This window comes from Manacus candei, unplaced genomic scaffold, assembly GCF_025592945.1.
Source record: "Manacus candei isolate 608988 ecotype Guabito, Panama unplaced genomic scaffold, ASM2559294v1 h1tg000057l, whole genome shotgun sequence".
Lineage (NCBI taxonomy): Eukaryota > Metazoa > Chordata > Aves > Passeriformes > Pipridae > Manacus > Manacus candei.
The window spans coordinates 6,216,797-6,241,411 of record NW_026138105.1 but is presented as its reverse complement, the minus strand read 5'-3'; the positions used below and the strand labels follow the sequence as shown (position 1 = coordinate 6,241,411).

Here is a 24,615-nt window from a genome sequence, read left to right as displayed (position 1 = left end):
TGTGTTTTGTCCCTCCATCATGTGGGTCTCCCATGTTGGATATTAAGCAGTAAATGTGCTTGTGGAGATTGGTGTTTGCTTGCATTGCAGCATCATCAGGTGTGAGACAGAAAGGGCTCAGGCAGTGGGACTGTCCTGCCAGCACATGAACCTGCCCTAAGTCTGTGAAAACACGATCTGCCACTGCAGCAGCTTCTTTTTTTGCAAAATGCTTTCTAAGGCTCACAGATGTCATATAGAGGATCTTAAAGCAGAAATGAGGAGCTTATTAATGTGTTCTTCCCCAGTGAAGTTTAAGACATCATTGAGAAGTTAAAAAAAATGTAAAAATTATGGCAAGTGAATATCTTTGGAAGGAGTGATAAACATCAGCCTGTAAGAATTGAGTGCATGGTTCTGTGCTTGAGAAATATCTGTGTTTTGACCAAAAGTTCATTTTCCATCTTATTTCAGCAAGCCACGGGCTGGCACTTGAGGAATGAGTGTGTGAGATAACATTCCTGCTAGTACAGGGTTTGGGTGGTGGGTTTCTGCCCTGAGACCACCCAGCAAAACACAGGAGGGAAAAACAAGGTCATAGAATAGGTGAGAGTTAAATGCCAGCGCTGGGTTTTACCAGGTGCCTTCCTAAGAAAAATTCTTTGAATGACTGTGGGGTAAAAGTCAACATTTGCCAAGATTGTCAGGCACTGGTGCCCGAGTTCCTGGCTGAGGCTGCAGCTCTGGAGGAGGCTCCCAGCCCATGACGTGATGGGATTCCTGAGCGCTGATGAACCTCCCCAGTCAGTGTTGCAACGTGTGACTCCGGGAGTGCTGGTTGTAGTATTGTGTTTGTTGGTTGGACTTCTTTTTTTTTTTTTTTAATGAAATGCTTTACATAGAAATCTCGTGCTGAAAGGCAGTGTAGGAGAGTTCATAGTAAAAATGCTGGATATTCTTTACCTGAGTGTTGATAATACTGATATTTGCCTTCAAAACTTGCTGGGCAGGAAGTTTTTCTTCTGTTTGTTCTAATTAGGTTTTCAGTTTGCTTTCCCTGTAATTCAGGAGGTTGCAAAAACTGTGACTTGAGACAGGCAGGAGTTTCAGAAATGTGTTATTTTTACATAGCAGATTCTCTCATGCCCTTTCTTGCTTTTACTTGGAGCTGCATTATTTTCAGGTTGTTTCTTAAACCTTATAGTAACACAGCATTTGTAAATTAAAATTCTTACAACAAAGAGGATCTTTGTGGTGCGAATGATACGAGAGGTACTTTTATTGCAGAAATCAAATTTGGGGTAATTTCACTTTTGTGCAGTTGCCTTCTGCTTCCCTGCCTTTGTAAGTGCTCTCAGTTTTGGGGGATGCTGTTTTATTTAGAACTGCACCAGTGTTTTTTTATTTAGAACCACACCAGAATTTTGCAGTGCTAGATGTTAGCATTCACAGAGTAGTGAATTTCTAGTAATTTCAAAACCAAAAGACTAAACACAATGTAATGGTATGTAAACAGCTGGTCAGAGCACACTCTTCTTGAGGTAAAATATTTTGATTGCTTTGCAGGGGGTTTGTTTGCCTTTTACATCAGTGAAGAAAACACACTGATAAGTCATTGAACTTATTAAAAGTTTGAAAGTCTGTTTGGACATTTAGGTATTGGTTTGAAGATGTGCTCAGGTATTTGGAAAGTTCTTTGGAGCATGTGGGTGAATTTTATTTTGTAAAAAAAATATTGCCAGGGCAAGTAAAAATTATATTAAATTGACAGTAGTCCCCTCTTTTAGCCTTACTTATCCTATTGCAAATATTATGATATAGGTGCTTGGGTATTTTTGCTGTTGAGTACAATCCCTACAAGAGGCCCAACCTAAAAAATAAACAAAGGTAGCTGGTTTCAGATGTCTGATTACAAGGACTGACTGATTCTGTAAATGCAAAGCACACTGTGATGAAATGGGGTGTGTGGACACCAGATTTGCTCCCTTGGGCAAAGCCTCTTTTTTGGAGCCTTTTCTTCATTGTGAAAGAAGGAAGACCACTTTTTTTCCCCCCTCTTTTCTTTCTTTTTTCTTTTCTATAGAGCATATCTGTTTCCTGCTGTGATCCAAATACCACCATTTCCACTATTTTCTGTTAAAATATATTTGGGATGCCATTGAATATTTGTCTTAGGTCTTCATCTGCAAACACAAAGGAAAACTGTAGTTAAAAGGTATCAAGCTAATAAAATACACTTCTGTAGTAGAGTTTATGAGTTTGAGTGTTTAACACCAGCTTTGCTGTTTGTCTCATGTTGGTAACAAGCTGCCTTTCAGATGTGGGCTTGTACACAGATGTGTGGGGAAGAAAGATCTGTTAGTTGGTTTCTCTTAACAAGCAAAAATAGTTTGTAGAGTTGACAAAAATTGAGATTTTTCAGGGGCAGACATAACTTTCTGGATGCTACTACCTTGGGAATAGTCAAATATGAAAGTCTATTGGCTTAGAAACATTATAAATTCAGAATAACAGGTAATATCCCTGTACAGAGGAAAGCAGAGATGACAGTGGTGCTGCAAGTCTGTAGGATGTCAGATACCTCTTGTATATACCTGAACATTAAAACTTCTCCAATTATTTTACTCCAGTAATTTGATTTAGGTGTTCCCTGCTATCAGGGTTTGAACTGTTGGCCTTGCCCACTGTGTTTGTTTCTCTGATTTTCCTGCATTCTCCTAATTTTCTCCTTTTCAGCAAATGCAGGTCAGAGCTGGCAACTGCAGTGGTGTTGGTAGAACTGAGCTGTACACTGTCAGTGATACCTGGTGTGGGTGAAAGCAGTAGAATCATTATTGAAACTGGGAGACCTTACACATCCTCTGGTTTTGGAATGGAGGGTTTGACTTAACCTGGAGGTGTAGGAGGCTGTTGGGAACCATCCAAAACTTGTGATTTCGTGTTCCTTCAGTACCAACATGGGAGTGCTGTGTAACGTTCTGCTATCTTGTCAGCATTTTGTTCTCAAAGCTTTTTTGAGCAAGAAAACCACTTTTCCTGTGTTTGGGTGGCATTTCTACACTTAGGGCTCAGGTTGTGCTTGAGTACAGACTAGAGAAAATCCACCTTGCCAGGGCTCATCTGTCACTCTTCATGAAATGGAATAATGACTAAGTAATTTGATTATGCAAAAATTCTTTTATCTAGTATTAAAAGCTCATGAGAAATTATCTTGCAAGCCAGCCTTGGGAAGTCAATGTCTGTGTCTGCTCACGTAGCATGGGATCACATGGTGACACCTCTTCTTTATTTCTGAAAGCAAAGTTGATTTTTACTCCCCTTCTGTACTGAGGGAACTGACTTAACTGATTATTTGCATCCAGCAGGGCATAAAACATTTTAAAAAACAGTTCTTTGTAGGAAACCACCTTCTGTGTGGCGAGTTGTGCACTCTGATCATGGTGCTGCGTGTATCTTCCTGCAAGACAGGGACTTAAAGAGCTGAACACTTTGTGTACTTCCTTAAATAGTTATTTCTTTGTTAGCTGTGCATTTAAGTGAACTTCTGTGGCAGAATGCTTGATTCAAGAACAGACCTTTGTGGTGCTTTCTGGAAGGATGTTTGTGAGAGCTCTGAAGCTTTTGGTTATCAATCCAGCTGATGCTGACTTTCCCAAATGTCAATGAAATTCAATAGGGCTGGTTTTAAAGGAACAAGGAGGGTTGGGAAGAGATTGGTTTTCAGAAAGCAGCAGTGACAACAGGAAAATAACCCTTTTGGGGTTTGGGAGGGTACAATGCTGTGATTTTGAACACAGAGGCTTTTTCAAGGTACAAGAGGGATTTCTGATACATCTTTGCATCTTCCGTGGAGGGACTGATGCTCTGTTTGATTCCTTCTCTGGAGTAAGGATTTGTAACATCACTAAAATTCAGGTGAGCAGGGATTTCTTGCTGGCCCTTGTGCCAGGCTGAAGGTCCTGTGAGGCACCTGGAGCTGGTGGCAGGTGGGCTCCCACCCGTGGAAAGAAAAGGTCTGGGGTAAATGTGTGGTGACTCAGAGAAGTGTGTTAAAAATGAAGGAATGAATTAATTAATGGTTCCTTCTACAGGTGTTGTGAGTGCTTAAGATGCTGTGGGAGGAGAGACCCGAGGCCTCGCACTGTTTGGCTTGGCCATCCCGAGAAGAGAGACCAGAGATACCCTCGCAACGTGATCAACAATCAGAAATACAACTTTTTTACATTTCTCCCTGGGGTAAGTGTGAATAAAGTTGCTTTTCATCATCCCACCCTAATGCTTTCCCCACTTGCAGTGGTTTTACAGTAGACAGGTGCAGAACCTGGAGCTGGAGAAAATCATGTTTGGGTTGGGTTTGGTAGGCTTCCTGCAAAGGCTGCCTTAGGGCAGACACAGATCTGTCCTGAGTGGCCAGGACTACTACCCCAAATTGGTGTTTAGTCACTGGAAGAGCATGCAAAAATGTTTCTGGTGGTTAGGTCAATATGCATAACATCTGAACTCCATTAATTTCCCCCATCCTCTTCTTTTCTCGTTTTTTTTAGGTGTTGTTTAACCAGTTCAAATACTTCTTCAACCTTTATTTCTTGCTTTTGGCCTGCTCTCAGTTCGTCGTTGAGATGAGGCTTGGTGCACTTTACACGTACTGGGTTCCTCTGGTAGGTCATTGAAGGTTTATTTATTCAAGCAAGTTGAAGAAAAAAAGTTTTAAAGCCCATCCTGGGGTTTCTACATGTGTCTACATGTTTAAACACTGCAGAAACGTTCTACCTTGCATTTCATTACTGTATTAATGAATTAGATCGTGCATTTAAACCCAGATGTGTGTGCTAGAAACCTTCAGTTTCCAACATCACCTCACCCCCTTCTAAAAATGAAGTTCCTTATTGACAGAGATAATTAATGCACAGTTGCAGTTTTCAACAATAAAGGTTGAATAAAGTTCATTTTCTGTGATGGATTAGGAGAGTTTTAACTGTTTAGTGAGTCTGAGCTCAATAATGTCTAGTAAAAGCAGGACTTTGTGATACTAACCCCATAAATAATTCGTTTGCATTAATTTAGTTATGTTTTATACAGTGAAGGGTGTAATGTGGGCATTTTCCTCCTGACAAATGGAAATGAAATGACTACTCATATCCACAGAAAAGTAGGACTGAAACCCTAATCAGGCAAACTTGTAATTATACCATGAGTAGTGCACATTAATATCTTTAGAGTGCTTATTTGTGCAGGTTGAGTGTGTGTGTACATACACAGGAAGGCACATGCATTCTCTATTTATGTATCTGTATATATAAGTTTCTGTATAGATTTCTATATAAATAAGGATATAAAATAAAGAAAGGTGAGCTAACTTTGATGGCTCTGTGGTGGCAGGAGTACTGAGTTTTGAGGGATCCTGTCTTCCAGTGGACTCCTGTGTAACCCCTCTCAGTTACCTGTGAATTGAGATGAAATGTGTTATTTACATTCTTCAGATAAACTTTACAAAAATTTGCTTGGGGGGGGAGACTCACGGTAAAACTGAAAAACAGCCATGTTTTTTTAAGCAATGAGGTTTTTTTTAAGCAACTCTTGTTAGTTTGGTGTTGGGAGTCCTGCACAGCAGCACATACCACCGTAACGATTTCGGAAGATAAGACGGAATAAGGAAATGCAGATTGTTGGCATTGGCACTGACAAGTATCGCTCTTATTAGAGGCAGATGTGATTTTTTCCTGACCTTTCCATCCATTCTGTGTCCCCCCTCCGTGCTCCTCGCAGGGGTTTGTGCTGGCTGTGACGGTGATCCGGGAGGCGGCGGAGGAGATCCGATGTTACATGCGGGACAAGGAAGTGAACTCGCAGATCTACAGCAAGCTCACAGCCAGAGGTCAGCCCGGCGGCTCCAGCACCCCCTGCATCCTGCTGGCACTCAATCCAATGCTGCTGGCAGGCAGAGCCAGGGCTCAGGGAGTGGGGATGGGGTTGTGGGTGTGTGGTGGCCGCTGCAGAGCCCTCGGGGGTCCGGGTGGCTTCTCCTGGATGGCTCCTCACCCTGCTGTGCTGGAGGCTGGGGTTTGCTGAGGGGTTTATGGGATCATAGAATGGCCTGGGTTGGAAGGGACCTTAAAGATCATCTCATTCCACTCCCCTGCCATGGGCAGGGACACCTTCCACCAGCCCAGGTTGCTCCAAGCCCTGTCCAACCTGGCCTTGGACACTTCCAGGGATGATGGGGCAGCCACAGCTTCTCTGGGCAACCTGTGCCAGGGCCTCCCCACCCTCACAGGGAACAATTTCTTCCTAATATCCAACCTAACCCTGCTCTCTGTCAGTGTGAAGCCATTCCCCCTTGTCCTGTCCCTCCAGGCCCTTGTAAATTGTCTCTCTCCATCTTTCCTACTGGCACTGTAAGGCCACAATTAGGTCACCCTACAGCCTTCTCTACTCCAGCCTGAACAATCCCAGTTGTCTCAGCCTTTCCTTATAGGAGAGGTGCTCCATATGTTTCCTAGAGATGTGCCCAGCTAATGCAAGGGGGGGGGGGTGTGATAATTGCTCAGGTAACTTCAGAGGATCATCCTGGTGCTTCAGCTGCACAGGAGGTGCAGCTTTGGTGGGCTGAGGGTTCACTGCAGCACCAGGCAGGGGTCACTTCAGAGCAGCTGATGGGATATTTTGAAACCCCAATTGCTCCTAACTCCAGTGTAGGCTAAAACATCTTTCCCGATTATTGTCCTTTCTTGGTGGATTGGAGTCACCAAAGCAAATGAAACTGGAGGTGGATGTTTCCAGAAGGGAAATGTGTTTTCCTTCCTGCAAAGCTGTGACGTAAGAGCTCTGTAATGTTGTGTGGATGAAGGGAGGGAGGGGCAAATACAGCAAACAGCATAGCAGGAAGAAAACAATAGAGCTGTAGTAGATGAGACATGTTGTTTGGGGATTTTTAGGTTTTTTTGTTTACTCAGTAAGAGAGAAACGTGTAAGAAGGATTTTCTATAAGCTTTCAATTGATATTTTTTGAGGGAAACCACAAATGTGTGCTTAAAAAAAGGGTCCAAATAGGCAGATCATTTACAAAAGGCCTTCATTAGAAAAAATAAATCTAGGTCTGTGAAATTGTCAGGAGATGGTTATGCAGAGGTAAAGTCAACAAATGAGGGTGAAGGGTGGGGACTCTTTCAGCACAGGTACCCCAAATCCTAGTGAAGTGCAGGTACTCTGTGTACTGAAGAATCTTGAGTGCATGTGTTAAATTTAAGGTACTGACATGTTCCATCTCTTACTGAACATAATAGTGGTTGAGTTTCATAGCTCTTTTTCTGGGTTATACCAGACAGGGGCTCAGATCATGTAAGTCCTTTGATAAAAAGGACTGTGTGATATGTGTGTGTTTCTGTCAGCAGCAGCTGATGTGGTTCCTCAGTATTGGCAGTATCAGCTCTTGTATTTTTTTGTATACATCATCTTTAGCCTCTTCCTCCAACTGTGAGGAGTTTGGAGCCCTCATTTTGGAGCCCAAGCTGCAGCTCAGCTGAGTCTGATCCCTGGCTCTGGCCATTGTTTACAGCTGTGCAGTACCTAACAAAGACATTTAAATTCTCATTTGAAAAATCCAGTGCTGCCTCACTATGGAGTTACTCCTAATACCATGACAAAGATAGTGAGGCCAGGGTTTTGTTTTAAAAAGGGAATGAACTGAAATTAAGCAATTTTTTTGTTTTTCGTTTCCAGTTTCTTTGTTATAAAAGTTTATATTCCTGAGTTAAGATGCAGTGAATTAGATATAGTAAAAATATGCTTGCTTTCAACAATTGCACTTTTAAGAATAAGGATGTATTTTATATGCAATCACTTAAGGCTGTATATATTTCACATGCCAGGAGTTATGAGGCAACTCTAACCTAGGGAGTTTGAGTTTCTGAATATTAAATCCCCTTTTAATAACGTGTTCTTACTACAACACTTAAAATGCTTGGCAACCAACAAAAGCCTCATCCAAGAGGGGTATACTACATCTATTTAAAGATATAAAAGAGTTGCCTTCTGGATTCTATTCAGTGATCTATAAGGGGCCTGACCTCTCCTTTAGTTCTTTTCATATTGCTATTACGTTTCCCATGAATGATTTCCCTCCCCCCAGTCCTTTAACTTTTCTGATTTTGTGAAAGAAACCAGGGAGGATTGGCAGCTGGACACTAGCTGAAAATCTTAAGCCACTTTATTTAACATGAATTTGGTGCAGAAACAGGAATGAGATTATCTGACGCTACAGTTTAGAGTAGAAAAAACATAGAAAATGATTTATGATTGTCTCATGGGAAAAAAAGTAGTTTTCTGTCTCTCACTGGATCTCAGTAGTAAATTTTTCAGAAGACCTGACCATCTCCTTTTCCACTGATTAAAGCCTTAGCACCTCTGAGAATTACCTGGGAGCAGGGAAGGACTTTGTGAGCCCGCCATGGCTGGGGGTGGAAATTTTGGGTTTGGTTTATCACATCCAGTAGCACAGTCAGAGAAAGGGGGCAAGTTTTGGAGGGAACCCTTTATTCGTTCAGAAGTAGAAGCAGCAAATATCAAAGTAAGTCGAGAACAGCTGATGTGAATGATTAATTTGCAGCATACCTGACAAAACTGCAGGTAGGACTTGACTTGGGCTGTTTGCAGGCTGGGGTTTTTTTTTATTGCTGTTGACTAACACAGGTCATGCTTCAGGATGTTGGCCCAGCCCTGTACTGAGAGGGGCAGTGCAGAAGGTACTGATGCACAAAAGCCCTCTGAACTGTTGCTATATAATTTTTTTAAAAAAAAAACTTCACACTAGTTTCAACTCTAAAGCCAGAGTTTGGGGGGGGGGGAATTAGTGAGGCTCTACACTTGGAGATTGGCTGTAATGGATCTAATGGAGCACTGTGGCTTTCTCCAAGAGGTTTTTATTTCTCCAGAGTATTTGCACTAAGCTGCAGTTAAGGTGACTGGAGAATAAATTTTCCCATCTCCAACCTTGGCCTCCCCCTGCAACCCCATGGGTGTAAATACATACTTAGGTCTGAGCAAACTCAGGGAGACTTAAGCACGTGCTTATACACAGTTTTGAACAGGGAAGTAATTTGGGTGCTTTCCCAAGCCAGGATCCTCTTGTCCCTTTGTGTGCAGTTCCTTGTGCAGATCCATGGCCGGGCACAGCTCCTGCACAACCACCAGCCTGGTGTGTCCCCCCCAGGAGGGATCTTAAAATTTTTTTGAACCAAAAGTCACATTTTGGATTTGCAGCTTTGCTGCTGTACGTGAAACTTTTTTCCTGCACTCTTCTTGTTAAGCTTTTTAAGATTGACTAAGCTGCTTGCCTCGTAGAGAAAAAGGAGGAATCCTCTTTGGATCACATTTATTTTGAATGTAATTGCTGAATTCTCTAATCTTTTAGAGTAGACAGTAGTGTATTTTCTGTGTTCCTTTATTTTACATCACAACAAAAAACTCCACCCTAAACCTCTTTTATGTTTTTACCAGTATGATCCATTTATGATCAGACCAGCAGACTTCTGGAAAGCATTTTTTTGTGGAAAGCTCTCCATTTAAAGGACAGTTGTTTGGATTGTAATAAAAAATAATCAAATTTCAGTGCCCTATTCATAAACCCACAAGCCTCCTTGTGTTCAGAAGGCTGTGTGCTGACTTTCTGCTTGACGGAAAGTTAGAACTGTGCTTGCAAATTCTTGGTTTGTTTTTCTTCTCCTGCAGCCCCCCCTCCCTGGGTAACACTGCATAATAGAGAGAAACTCCACAGAGAAGTGGGAAGAGACCTCCTACTGAGGGGTGCTACTTAAGATACAGATCATTGGCATTTACCAGCCATATAAAAACAATATTTTCCCAAACCCTCTGAGTCCTGCTCCACAGCATAAAGCTGCAAAAGGCAAAAGTTTCCCGCAGCACATCCAAACAACCCGTTTTTTTCCAGATGTATTTAACTTGCTTTAATGAATGTCTTGCTTCATCTTTAGTTCCAAATTAAGTGTTTTGATCTGTACCTCAGTGAAGCTCTGCAGATCTATTGTGAGATCTTAAGTACTCACATGGTACAAAAAAGGCATCTCTTCTGGCCAATATATTACTTTAAATAATCTGCTTTACGGTACATCCATTATGCTGCAGATTTGGTGATAATTTCAAAGACCATAGCTTAAGTTGGAACAAACTGTTTGCGTTTTATTGTGTTTATTATTTTGTCTTTCAAAAAATAAATCAGGGTACAGCAAAGAATTAAACAAATACCAGTCACACTTTGACAATGAGGATTTTTTTATAAGAGATCAAGACTAGTTCCTCTTAAAAATTGCATTAAATACTGACTTGTATTCTGATTAACTTCAGAAAATATAAAATGAAAGTGATATATAAATGCTAAACAAACCTGTTTGTATTTAGAGGAAGCACTTCTAGTTACATTTATAAAAACAGTAATTTATAATTACAAGAATACTTTAATAGCAGAGCAATACTGGGAAATGAAATAATTGTGTTATTAGCTAGTTTTAGACATGCATGAGAAAACATCTGATGGTTAGGTGGCAGTTTCCCCACAGAAAGAAAAAGGAATTACAGAATTCCCAAGATCAAAATAAAACTAATTCAAGTAAGTTGCTTTATGGGAGTCCTGAGTCAAAGGAAACATCTGGTCCTGCTCCTTCTTAGCAGGACGTGTGGTGCAACTGCAGAGATGTCACCCACGAGGAGCCAAGGATGGCTGGAAAAGCAGAATTAGCTACCTAAAAAGGGCATCTCATTTATACAGGAGTTATAAAAATGTGTGTTGGTTAGAAAGGTCCCCTCTGTGTTTTACCTTCAAACAGCTGAGGTTGGGAGGGTTATTGAACAAGACAAATCTGCTCCAGCTGCTTTGGGTTTGCTCATATTGGAAAAATTTTAAAGCAGATGATGCTGTTTTCAGAATAATGATCTAAAAGGCCTTTCATGTGCATAATGATAGGAAATCATCACATTTTACCTTTGTCCAGGCATTAATTTTTCTTTTGCAGCACGATTTTTTTTTACCTCATTAGGGAAAGCATTGCAAAAAACAAGTTTCCATTCCTGAGCCTTCCAGGGAGTGCTGCTTCTACTGCAAATCCTTGTGATCTTTAAGAGAATACAGAAAATGTGTTTAAACAAATCCACCTTTGAGAGCATGCCTAAAATATGGTTAAACAAATCCACCTCTCCTTCCAAGAGCTTTCTTGCGCAGTGGTTTAGGAATGGCTGTGCCCGTGTGGGGAGAGCACACGGAGGTTTTTTTTCCCCCTTCCTTTGCACGGGAGAATATTCAAAAGCACTTTTTGTTGTTTTGTGAATAACCGTATTAAAGGGGGAGGAAGAGATGTTATCTGTCAGACCCTTTTAGTGTCATAGTACCTAACTTTGTATAGCCCATACAGAAGACTGCCAGGGATGCTTTTTTTGATCCTCTTGGAGTGCGGCTTTTCTTTTCAAGCCTCAGCGTAATGGACTCTTAATCCCCGGTTTGCTTCCTGCCCCGGCAGAGATGTCTTGAGCCCAGCGTTCGTTTTGTTTACCTTTTTTTTTTTTTTTTGCGTTTTTTTTTTAAACTTTAAAAAAAAAAAAAATCTCACGAGGCAAACCCCAGAATCCACGAAAGACCTATGAGATATTTGTGAAATGGGCCATGACTGCTTATAATTTGTAGGAATAATTACAGCATGTAAGGAAGTCTGCGTTTATTAGCAGCAGTGCTGAAGCATGTTGTTAAGCACACAGTGTGTCACCAGAGCAGCAGGCTGCCCAGAGCCCAGAAAGGCTTTCATTGTTAATTTGGAGCAGAAACACTGAAGCATATCCTGAGAAGGATGCTAATGAAGGGACTGCCAGTAGTAAAATCCCACTGACCTTTGTGCTTTGTGCTAATTTCTATTCCCCCTTTCTCCCTTCCCCCTTCTCTGTTCCCCCTGAGCTGCTATCTGGCCATTTAGCCCATGAATTTTGAGGTACAGTAGGAGTGTTGTCCGTGCTGGGGTGAGCTCCACGTGCCTCCCCCACTCCCACTCAATCACAGCAGATTAAAGAGGCTTTTGTTGAAATATAACAGACAGACACATAGAGGCAGGGTTCAAATTAACTGATTATAAATCACTACTTAGTCTGAGAAGCCAAATCTAGAGCTGGCTAATGATTTGAAATTACTAGCCAATTGTTAAATTAATCCCCTGTTTTAAAGCAACCGGGAAATGTTTGACAGCTGCACAGAAATAAATATTTACGTGTTTTCTGTGGGACCTGTTCTCTGCAGGGCTCGTTCTGGCTGATCCATGGAGAGGCAGAGGGGAGGTGGTAGTGCTGAGCCAGAGACTGGAGCTGCAGCAGGGGAGGAAATGAGCCTGTTTTTTAGATGGACCCATTGTACTTACAGCTTCCAGGTCTTGGCTTGAGAGTGGAGCTTTAAATTTTCAGCCACCTCAGAAAAAGGAGTTGATGGTTCCTTACTGTAATTTTCCTGTTCTTGCCCTGTTCTCTGCCTGACACTGAAAATATTTTTCAATTCATGACTTAAACAGTACAAAAAAATAGTTGAAGGAGTTGTTTCAGACTTGTCACTGGAGGTTTCTGCATCCGAGGCTGAGGTCTGGAGCTGGTAGTCTAGAGGTTTTCATCCCTTTTGGCAGATTGAGATCCCCCCACTTTACTCAGTGGGCTTGGGAAGTCTTTACAGGGCAGCTCTGGCCAATTCTTGTGATGGAAACCTTACCCTTTTCCCCCAAAACAGTGCAGTGGAAGGAAGGGAGGGAAGGAGCATCACACAGCACCCAGAAACCCTGTCCTGCTGCTGCTCTAACACACTGATATTTTTCCTTTGCAGGGACTGTGAAGGTGAAGAGCTCTAATATTCAAGTCGGTGACCTCATCATTGTTGAAAAGGTTTGCCTTTTATATATATCTTTTCTTTCTAAAATACTTATTTCGCAAGACTGTGGAAAAATATGTATTTTTAATTCATATTTATTTTACAAATCGAAATAGAACATCAAGTGTTGAACAGTAGTTAAAATATTTCATCACTTTTCAGGGTCCCCCTGCCCCACCAATAACACCACCATCTTTGCAAATCTGTAGACCTGCACCTATAACCTGATTTTTCTACTTATACTACAGCAAGATAAAAGGGCCTCCCTGTCCGTTCTCTGTTGGATACAGGTTAAAAAGCTGTTAAAAACCCAACATTCAAATGTTGCTTTGGGTGTAAACACAGTATTGGCAGCACAGTGATCCATTTGTAGATACTGGTATAATTCCACCTTTATACAAGTTCATATGTGGGCTTTTTTATCCACTGATTTTATGTTTTTCCCACACACTCTCTGTGCAAGCAGCTATGACCTTTAAAACCATTAGTATGAAAATATTCAGTACAAAAAGAGAAAATTGGTGGCTCTAGATTCCAGATACAACCTTTCTTCTAGCATGGGACTTCTTGAAAGGAAACCAGCATTAGTTTAAGATTTCTTCATACTTCTAGAATTACCAGCCCTTTTGTAAACCAAGCCCTTGGGGTCTGGGCAGTGGGAGCTGGCACCAGTTATTATTCTGCACTTGGAATTCTGAAGGGAAGCGAGTTCAGGATTCAAAGCAAAATGAATCCCAAGCTTCAGCTTGACAAAGGAATCCCCTTTCTCCCCCATCTCCCCTTTGCTGGTCACGGTGGGGCCGTGCAAGGAGCTGCACACGCGTGCAGGGCTGGGTGCACAATAATGGCCTTTCTTCTCCTCCCAGAACCAGCGGGTCCCTGCTGACATGATCTTCCTGAGGACGTCGGAGAAGAATGGTAAAACATCTGGAACCAATTGTCAAAATAGCCATTAACCTTTCACTGGTTGTTTAGAGAAAATTATCTTTTGGAAATGTGAAAGAGATAGATAATAGTAAAATTTTAGAGAGACAGACAATTCAAGCAGTTTTATGGACCAACATTTCTGGGCATGTTTATACTCTGGTTTTTGTTTGCTAATCAAAGAGCATGGGGAGTTGAATCCGGGGTAGATGTATCTGGTTGCATAAGAGTTTGCATTTTAGATGTAAATCATTTTAGTTGCTGTTCAGGTTTGTTTTGTTAAGTGTGGGATAAGGAAATGTTTGATCAGAAGGATTAGAAAGTATAAAGACTAATGAGAACATTTTAAATGTCTTAAAAATACAGTGTCTCACTGTATTCTGGACTAGTGGAAGGCAATGAATGTGTGATGCAGGAACATCATCCTTACCTTATTAACAAATGTTACTTGGAATCAGATACTGTTTCCAAAGAAAGAAGGACATGAATATCTTAGATATGGAGCCAGTTCATGAGTTATCTAGAGATGTAGCTAAGACAGAGCTGGAAGGAGCACTGACTGCTGTTGAAAACCCACAGGGTCCTGCTTCCTGCGCACCGACCAGCTGGATGGGGAGACAGACTGGAAGCTGCGCCTGCCTGTCACCTGCACCCAGAGGCTGCCGACTGCTTCTGTAAGCTCCTGCTGCAAACCTCTCCTTGGGAAACCTGGGCATGTTTTACCTGAAAAGCGTTCGGGTGCCTCAGTCCAAGGGCACCCAAGGGCATCATTCTGCTCAGGGCATGTGACAGATTAGCTTTGGCAACCAAAAGTACAAGTGCAAAGCGGCTCCTCCTGAGCTCCAGGTGAAGCGTCAGGTAGGGGGAGGCTGGGTGCCCCTGTGCCACAGGGCTCTCACCACAAACTCTGCAGGAAGGCTCTGGGGTCAGCAGCTTCAGGTGGCTCATGGTAGGATGCTCCTGTTTTCTTTTTCCTTTCCAGAGACCATTGTTGCCACTCAGTGCAGGACAGGTCTTGTTGCCCTCTGAAATGACTTCAGAGGCTGCTCAGTTTTCATTGCCCACCCTTATGAAAGGGGAGGTGTCACCATGGAAGCTCTACTGTATGATGTAAAATAAGCATAAAACCTCCACCAAACATGATTATTTCCCGAAATCTCTAGTTAAAGCAGTTTATGTGCTGTTTGTTGGTGGGGTTTTTTTGTTTGCTTGTTTTTTAAGAAAACAAGTAAAAGAAGGGGGAAATCACAGTACCTGCTTTATTGATGTTCTATCTGTAAAAAGTGCAAGAAGTTTATTCTATACAAAGCCTTTGAAGCAAGGCATTCTCTTCATGGAGTGAACAGTTCATACCTGTGTAGGAGTCAGCAGTGAAAACCCTGTGCAGAATTGGCTTTATCTTCTTGCCACCCCAGAACTGTCCTAGTGACACTAAATATTGAGTGACAGGGTGTGCCTTGGTTGTCTCAGAAGACCAAACCTTCATTGCTATGAGGTAAGAAGTGTCTTAGGCTGCCTTGATTATTCAGGCTGAAATTTCTTTTATGGGGCACAGAGATCTGAGTAAGTCCCAGGAGTCTCTCGGGTATCCTTCCAAGAAATACTCCTCAGTGGAGCTGGTACACCAACTGTATGTTCTCTCAGACACTTGGGCTGCAGTAAGTCACAAGATTTAGTAATTGCCTTAACTGGATAAGTAACTCTTGCTCAAGTATTCTGGTAGAAACACTTGTACATTATTAAAATGTGGTTGTCTGTCTGCCAAAATGTTTCTGTTTTATAGGACCTACTGCAAATCCGATCCTATGTATATGCAGAGGAGCCCAATATTGACATCCACAACTTTGTGGGGACCTTCACAAGGGTGAGTCTTGCTGACATATCCTAGTGTTTGCTGTGCAAACTGCTGAATGCTACCAGGATGCCAGGGCTTTTCAGGAGAAATAGTGGAGTTGTCTTGCCATTTCTTTCCATTTTTCCTTTTCTTTCTTCGTAAAATCCATGAAATAAAAATCGAAACTTTGACTTGGAGACAATGCCACAGGCTCTTTGGGATTAAGGACTTTACCTGAAGATATGAGACATGAACACTTGGACAAGATTGGTACTTAGATATTCATGGTGGCTGTTCAGAAGAAAATCTGGACCACCATGGACTCTGTAGGATTAAAATTTTTTAATTGTGGAAAAAAAAGGGGATCTTAGCTGGGTCAGGAATTACAGTCTTAAATATGAGTCAGTTAGGTTTTTGCCTTCCACTGAATGCAGTGTATGTGAACTCAGTTATATCTGCCCCCATTTCAGGGAGCAACAGCACCAAGCCACTGAGAAATGTCACCATTAAAAACATATCTCTTCTGACTTGCTGGGAAGGTGCACTGTTGGGGCAAAAGGTCGATTTGTTGTTTTTTTTTTTTTTTTTTGCCTCTCAGTGGGATAATGACAATTTTGAGAGATTCATCCAATACCCTTGGGGGAGCTTTCAGAGGGCGAATGGGTTTGTAACAAATAGGAGACAGGTAGAACCTTTTAAAAGTTGTTACCCAAACAGGTTCTCAGTGAGGTCTTAGAGCAGCAGGAGAAATGCCACATGAGCCCAGGGAAGAAACATTTCTCTGGAGAACTGCTGACAAATCCCTTGCTCATTTTTGATTCCCAGAGACCTCTACCAGGCAGAAGTGTCTTAATAGATCCTCACTAAATAAAGTGGTCATGTTTTTAACCCAGAGATTTACCAGGGTTTATGAAAGTCCTCCGTCCTCTCAAGAATCCCTCTACCAACTCTCCCAACATCCCTCTGCAAACACCTCTGTGTGACTCTGCTCTTTTACATTACTGACAATTTTGTTTCTTTTCATCCCATTGCAGGAGGACAGTGACCCTCCAGTAAATGAAAGTTTGAGCATAGAAAACACCCTGTGGGCCAGCACAGTGATTGCATCAGGTAACATGGAGACACGTGTGAAATTGTTTTGAAGGCAATATGTTAACAATTTTTAAAGGTATTTTTGTAATGGAATAATAATCTCTGTCAGTTGGAGAAATTAGCAGTTGGAATGAGGTTTCCCACTTGTCCTAACACCTCTGGGGACCTGAGCTGACATCTAATTGCCTCTTGGACATTCCTAGATGAGAAAGAATTGGAGTGGCCTTTGGGGCACTTCTTTAGCATGTAGGGCCAGAATAGCACTTAATTGCTCTCCACATTGACATCCTAATCTGTAACAGAAATGGTGTCAAATAGATTCTGGTAACAGAAGCTAAGATGAAAGATTTCCAGGTAAGTGCTTCCATTGAGTTCGTCCTATATACTTTTAAAAAGGAAAAAAATAAAGTCTTTGACAGATTTTGACTTATATCCACGATAAGCTCCCAAGGCCTGAGATTAATCAATGCCCTCTTGTAGAGGCTTGTCAAAGTAAAAGCCTTGTTCCTCTCCTGTCCACTGTGTTTGTGAAGCTTGCGGGGCCGTAGCTGAAGGAGAGTGGAATCTTGAGGTCCGGTTTTGGAATTGAAGTTGTCAAGTGGAGAGACTTGACAGTGAATTTGCAAATATAATTTCAAAGGGTTTATGCAGTTGAGTCTGTTTTAAGTGGCCATAAACCAACCAGAAACTCTTTTTACCCGTATCAGTGTACCTTCAAGCTTTTTCTAGTCCTGGCAGGTGTTTCCTCTCGTTTTGACTCACTTATCAACATAATACTCAGTTTTGTTTCTCCTATGGCAATAATAAATAGCACGTTGTAGGTTATTTCTGTTGGGAAGAAAATGTGGGTATTATTTTTCTTCTTCTGTGAGTGAAAGCTGCCGAGTTGTGGTGCCATCTCACTGGGGCAGCCCTTGCTTGAAAGACTGAGCAGAGCTATGTGGCTTCTCCATCTGCTGTAGTAGGGATGGGTCTGACTCTGACTGTTTGAGGTGGATTTGGAGTAGCTGTGCCATCTGCTGATTTGAATTCTGATGATCTTACCACCACCTGCCATCTGGCTCCAGGGATTTGTTGTTGTTTTTGGAGGTATTTTTTTTAAAGGAATGTTTCTCAGCATATTTTTAGAAACCACCTCTTTTGAATCAGTCTTATTTAAAAATAATTCACTCACAGCCTATTAAAACTTTGATTATTAATGAGAGCAGGGGAATAGTAGAGTATGAAGTAGAAATGTGTTTGCAGTAGTGGTGTATTTTAGAGTTACTTTTCTCCATTTTTTATGGAGTAAAATTTTATGGTAAAAAAAGATTAGACCTTGACAATAGCAGCTTTTAAACTCTTGATGGTACACAGCTTTTTCTTTATGGCTTTTTGCAAAGTCTTAAGAAGAAAACCTGGAGAAACCCAGTAATTTATGGTACTAAACTGTATTATGTTTCTGCAAGAAGAAGATAGAGAACTTTGTTGCTCTCAGCTCTTTAGCAACTGTAGGACAGAGCATTAAAATACACTGATGGCCTCCCAGCAGCTCCATCTGTTACAGTAAGGTAGGAGTTGGTATGATTCACTTTATGGTAGGAGCAGTAATTAGACAACTTAAAGTAAATTTAGATTTTAAAATAAGGTAATTCTGTCTTTGAAAGCTGTTGTAATTCATTGGGTTTACTCTGATTGTATCAACCTTCACCAATAAATAACCTTAGCCCAGAGCACTGATTGAATTTTGACACAGAGTGAAGGACCTGGTGTAAGGCAACACCAAAGTGGAATTCCAAGTGGTGGGAGGAAATCCAAGAGGTCCTCCATCCCCACCAACTTTTATTTATAGTATGGAGAGACAACTGACAGCAAAAGGGGGTCAGGGAAGGCTGAGAGAGAGCAAAGCTGACTGCTCTTTCCATGTACATGAGTTGATGCAGTGTGGTTGAAGTCTTACTGACTTGGAGGGTGTTTTCTGTTCCAGTCCGTGTTTTCCTAAGTGTCATATTGATACCAGCTTTTTAAATTTCTGGTTGCTACTGAAATTAACCTGCTAAAAATCCTTTCCACCTGACATCCAGCAAGTGTTTTTATAGAGAAAGCATTTATTTGTTTAGGTACTGTGGTGGGAGTTGTCCTCTACACTGGAAGGGAGCTGCGCAGTGTGATGAATACTTCAAACCCAAGAAGTAAGGTATGGTGAAGAAACAGTCTTATAATAAATAAAAGGGTCAGAAATTGATCATTTTTTTTAAGGAAGATCCTTCCAAATGCTATCTGTACACACTATAGGGACAACCTTCTGGGAATAATTGATGTTTCCCAGCCTGTAATTCAAGATAGTTGCCATAACAGAACCTATTTCTCCTTATTTTTTCAATCCTATTATATGTGTGTCTTCTCACTTTTTTAAGGTTGGCTAAACCATTGTTTTATATGTTTATAATGAGACAGTCTCAGTCAGAATAGAAAAGCTCATTTTTCTGCATTATTCTATTATAGCAAAGCTAAGACAGTGCAGGGATGTTTATAGAGTGTCCTCTCACACCTCTTCATGCACTGCTTGGCTTCTAAAGGATGGAAATCTTATTTAATAAGCTGGCAAGAGTATTGCTTATAAATTTAAATGTGTTTGTAGTGTTTTAAAAGAGAAGCTGACTAGTGGGGAGTGTCTCTCTGGATATGGCGGTTCATTTCCTTTGTGAATATTACATTGAGCTCACATCTTCATTTGTGTGCTTGAAATGTCTCTCTCTCACTTTTTTAGATTGGTCTTTTTGATTTGGAAGTGAACTGTCTTACCAAGATCCTGTTTGGGGCTCTCGTGGTGGTCTCCCTGGTCATGGTGGCCCTCCAGCACTTTGCTGGCCGTTGGTATCTTCAGATCATAAGATTTCTCCTCCTGTTCTCAAACATCATTCCCATTAGGTAAGGCAGCAATTGTTAGTGCTTCCCAGCAAGATACTGCTTGCTTTGTGTCCCCCTCCATGCTTCTACCATGAACAAGCACGTAAACTCTTATCTACTCCTCATTTTACAGCTAAGCAAATCTAGAAATAGAAATCAAGTTACTGTTCAAACATAAGAATTGCTTTGTTGTTTCTGCTGACTTTGTTCAAACTTATTAACCCATTCACTGACTCGGGCTGTGGATTAGTCATTTAAGGGCCCTTCTCTGTGTTTGGACTACCTGGTTACTTTGATAAGAACAGAGCAAAAAAACGGAAAAGGAGGGTTATTTATACAGCCTGTAGTGTAATGGAACACAATTGTCTTTTAGAGGGGAATGAAACTTTAATATTGAATTGTACTGGGTTAGGAAGTGGATTAGTAAATTATGTTCGGTGCAGGACTGGGATTCATTTCAGTTCCATTTTTAATCTGCTCTCTGTGGATCAATCACACTGTCCTTACTCTGTGTCCGTCTTCCCCTCAAATCATATCTGTTCTTCTCATTGTAATTTTATCATCTGTCTTTGAATTCCAGTGTAATTACCTTTGCCACCTGACCACTCACTTTGAATATACTTTTCCTGAAACACCCTCTGTAGCAGCTCAAAGTCAGGGTGGACTGTGTGTCCTTTCATTGCACTGTGGCAGTTCACAAGGATTTTTTCTGAAGTTTAACTGGCGATATCTTTTTTTTTTATTATTCTTTTCCCCCTCCCTCCTGCACAGTTTACGTGTGAACCTGGACATGGGGAAAATTGTCTACAGCTGGGTGATCCGCAGAGATTCCAAAATCCCCGGCACTGTGGTTCGATCCAGCACTATTCCTGAGCAATTGGGCAGGATATCCTATTTGCTTACAGACAAAACAGGTATCTGTAGAAAGTCATGGAATGTTGTTGTTGGGATTTTGTTACGTTTTTTGGCCAGGCAGAGAGTATAATGTAAGTTTTTTTTGGACTAGAAGAAATATGCATTTCCTGTCACTTTGACGTTATGATTTAATCAGTTTTTGAAAAAAAGTTCTGCATTTTTTTTTTTTGTTCTGAAGGCACTATAGGTAAGGTAGGACAGGAATGTTGCACTGCTTCAAAGAACACTTAAAGCGTGCTATTAAAACAAAAGCTGAAGGTAAAAATAAAATTAAAATCAACTTTTTAGAGCTAGTTTTCAAAGCCAGATAAAGATAGGTTACACAGGTAGGCAGAAACATATCATTAGCCTGTTTGCTGCTGTCTTTACACTTTTGAAGTTGGGCTTGGTTCTGGAAGCTGTAATGAAAAGCTTGGTCTGACATAAAATCCTGGTCCCATTGAAGTTGTTTCCAGGTTTTTTTTGTTCCAATGGGATCAGAATTATGCTTGCAGCTCCTGCTGGCACTGACTGTGGGGTGAATCTCTTTCTTATTTATGCACCACTGCTTCCCTGGAGAATCAGCCTCCAGGTTGACAAATAGGCAAATATTGTCTTTTTTGCCAGCCCCGGCCTGTGCTGAGAGTCTGGTGCAGTGACTAGTTCAGCTTCTGGCCTAGTTTATCTTGAATTTGAGGCACAAGGACAAGAAGGAGTGCTGGAGAAGAGGTGTGTTGGTTCCCACTCCATGTCTGGTGCTGCTTTTGTTGCAGGAACTCTGACACAGAACGAGATGGTCTTCAAGCGACTCCACCTGGGGACGGTGGCGTACGGGCTGGACTCCATGGATGAAGTGCAGAGCCACATATTCAGCATATACACCCAGGTAGAATTGAACTGCATCAATTAACTCTTCATTCACAAAAGTTTACCAGGTCACTGGGCTAATGATGAATTATAATGGCAGAGATCTGTTAATGACTGTTACGTTTTGGAAAAGTCTGAAGGTCGTTGGATGCTCAATGCATAAATAACATCATGATTGCTTGCTGCATCTGTAGGTACTTCCATGTCCTCAGTGTTTAAATGCCCCAGCACATGCAAGTGTAAGAGGGTTTATGTGCTTGTTACTGAGGTCTGAGTGTAAAATAACAGACATTTATTTAGATATCTAGGCATCTCTCTCTCTTTCCCTCCTTGTTCTTAGCATCTCGTTCTCCTCTAGGTGTTGAGACCCTTAAATGACTGAACTGCACTAAAAAAAAAAAAAGAAATCCAGCAAAAAAACCCCAAACCCCCGAACTTCAGTTCTGTTTGTCCTCAGTGCTGTACTCAGTCTCTAGAGAAAACTCGACTACTAGTTAATTATTTGCCAAAGTATTCAATATTTGTCAAGAACATTTGGGTGACTGATTATTCCAGTGTGTGACTAGTGACTGAATGCACTTCAGCTGAGGGTTTGCTGTTTGATTTTGGCAGCAGTGCTGATGAGCAGCAATATTAAATTTGAAGATCTTGTATCCTAATCACTAGTGTGGAAAATAACACGTGGAATTACCCTGGTAAGGAATATGTCTCATAAAACTTGTATAATTACCAAGTGAGATTCCTTATAATGAGGAGCATTTACTGGCAATGATTCATTTTGAACTGTAGTTCTTATTCTTTGCTCTTATTTTTACCACGTTGTGGCCTTTGACCTGGAAGTGAAACTTTTGTCCTCTTGACACTAAAGGTTAACAGAGCAGGAAACTGGATCACTGTGTGTCCCTTCTTCAACCAGGATAATTTAGTAATTGTGCAATTATCTGAAGACTCCCATTCTGATACTAAAAATAGTATTAAAAATTAAATGAATGTAATTAAGATTTTCTAGCTCCATACTAGTCATCTGTTTTCTGTTTTCACCAATTATATTCTCTTGCACGTGAAACCCAAGTGAGTGTAAATTTTCCAAGCCAAACCAGTTTTTGTGGAACAAAAAGTGGTTTCACTGAGTCTTCTGATGCTCAATCACCATTTGATGTCTGGTGACTCTGCAACAGAAGGTTTGTTTTCCTGGTGTACTGTTCCAAAAACTTAGGTAAAATTTTGGGGGCATTTTGCTGTACCAGTAGCAATGATAAAGGAGCTGGATTGGCCTGGGGTGTTTCCAGTGATGGCCTGAGTTAAGGTCTGTGTCGAGTGTGCCTCATTTCTGGGGACAGTCTGCGCAGCTGCCTCATATATGGTCTTCACTGAAGTAAAGACTTCATTTAATTTGTTTTTTTTTTCCTCACAGTAACTCTCCTTTCTTTGTTTGTAAGCAATCCCAGGACCCCCCTGCAGTGAAGGGCCTCACCTTGGCCACGAAGGTGCGCAAGACGATGAGCAGCCGCGTGCACGAGGCGGTGAAGGCCATCGCCCTGTGCCACAACGTCACCCCCGTGTACGAGTCCAACGGGGTCACGGACCAGGCAGAGGCTGAGAGACACTACGAGGACTCCTGCAGGGTGTACCAGGCCTCCAGTCCTGATGAGGTCAGTACCCACTGGGGTGGATAAAAGTATCAGTGTCATACTTTTGTATCCCTGTGCTTGTTGCTGGGAAAAAAAACACGGTTCTTTGGAGGCAGTGCTCCAGTTTAGTCGAGGGGATAACATTTTAATGTGTTTATTGCTCTGATAACCCATGGATACACCATAAGTGCCCTCTCAGCTGTTCTGTCTCTCTGCCTGAAGCTACAGATCCACATGGTGACTGGGATCTGTTGCATCATCACAGAATTTTTGCTCCTGTTTCTGCAGCTTTTGTCCAGGGTATATATTTTGCACTTCAACACCGTGAGTCCCTTTGACTGTGTTTGGTGAATTATGGGCAGTTTTATCTTGTTTGGGGAGGAAACTCGTGGGAGGGGGTTAGAATACTCACAGAGTTCAGCTTGTCCCTGCTTTGTGAGGTGTTTGAACTTCCAGACCAAGTGAAAAGTTGTAAATCACACTGGGCGGCACTGCTGACCCAGGACACATCCCTTCCCATGCAGATGGACAGACCCAGTGCTCAAGAGTGAAGTGCACAAGTTTGTTTTGGAGCAAAGCTGTGCCCTGCCAGGTCTCTGCCAGCCCCCAGCACAGCCAGGGCTACGCAGGGTGGTACAAGGGGGAAAAAATTTACAGCTCTCCAAACACTCGCCGGGAACTTTAACTGGACACTTGAGAGATCAGGTTCAATACAGGACCTTCAATTTAAGTGTTTGCAAAAGTCTGCAAAATTTGGAAAATTTAATTATAGTGTTGTTTCCTTCTGTGACAAAGACAGGAGGAATAAAATACGGTTTTGCTATTGGTTACACTTCTTGGATGTATCTTTTGGTGCAACCAAGATTAATCACTTTGTTTTCTGTTAATTTGTATAACTACACTTGCTCTGTGCTATGGAAAGAGACTGAAGTTTGACACTTCCCCTGAGAATCCCACTGATGCTATGAGAACATATCACCCCTCTGACTGCATTTGAAGGGTTCTTCCATTTATTGCCCCAAATAAACCAACTTTGCCTCTGATAATAAGCTTTTCACCTCTGACATCAGAAGAGAAACTGGCTCTCCTCATTGTTAGAGGAGGAGAAATGCTTTGCATGGAAATACATTTATTTGTTAGAAGCCCAGCTGTGTGAGGATTTTGGGATTGCATGAATTACTGAAAGACTGGCACACAGAGTTAGTTTCCATGTTTCATATGCATTCAAACTGTTCCCTATAATGTTTTTCTTCCAAAGCAAGGTAATTAATTCATTTCATACAGTGTGTTTTTCTCTTCACTGTACAAAAGCTGCGTCTCTGCTTTTTTCCCCTCCTTCATGGATGCGCCCACAGTGCCAACCAGCATTTCCTCCTCCCTGAGCAGGGTGTGGGTGTCCTCTCATCCTCTCCCACACACAGTCTAGGGCAGAGGTTTGTTTACCTGCTTTTCTCCTCTGTAATGTGTTGCTCTCCCCTGTAAAAGCAGCTTACAGAAAGCAACTGCCTTTGGATTGAAATGAGTTCTGAATGATTTCCAGATGGTAATTTTTGTGATCTGCATTTAAGTTGGGGGTTTTTTTCTCCCCTAAAGCATTTACTGGC

General features: G+C 41.6%; 1 protein-coding gene across 1 annotated transcript in view; it reads left to right on the top strand.

The window, feature by feature from the left end:
- Positions 1 to 24,615, top strand: part of ATP9A (ATPase phospholipid transporting 9A (putative)) — a 56,080-nt gene that overhangs the window by 4,776 nt on the left and 26,689 nt on the right. Inside the window, exons 2-14 of the mRNA XM_051802729.1 lie at positions 4,071 to 4,215; positions 4,524 to 4,637; positions 5,746 to 5,854; positions 12,836 to 12,894; positions 13,747 to 13,798; positions 14,384 to 14,478; positions 15,588 to 15,668; positions 16,673 to 16,748; positions 18,830 to 18,906; positions 19,480 to 19,640; positions 20,391 to 20,533; positions 21,287 to 21,399; positions 22,820 to 23,032. Coding sequence (XP_051658689.1) covers positions 4,071 to 4,215; positions 4,524 to 4,637; positions 5,746 to 5,854; positions 12,836 to 12,894; positions 13,747 to 13,798; positions 14,384 to 14,478; positions 15,588 to 15,668; positions 16,673 to 16,748; positions 18,830 to 18,906; positions 19,480 to 19,640; positions 20,391 to 20,533; positions 21,287 to 21,399; positions 22,820 to 23,032 — 1,438 coding nt within the window. The remainder of the gene's footprint in view (positions 1 to 4,070; positions 4,216 to 4,523; positions 4,638 to 5,745; positions 5,855 to 12,835; positions 12,895 to 13,746; positions 13,799 to 14,383; positions 14,479 to 15,587; positions 15,669 to 16,672; positions 16,749 to 18,829; positions 18,907 to 19,479; positions 19,641 to 20,390; positions 20,534 to 21,286; positions 21,400 to 22,819; positions 23,033 to 24,615) is intronic.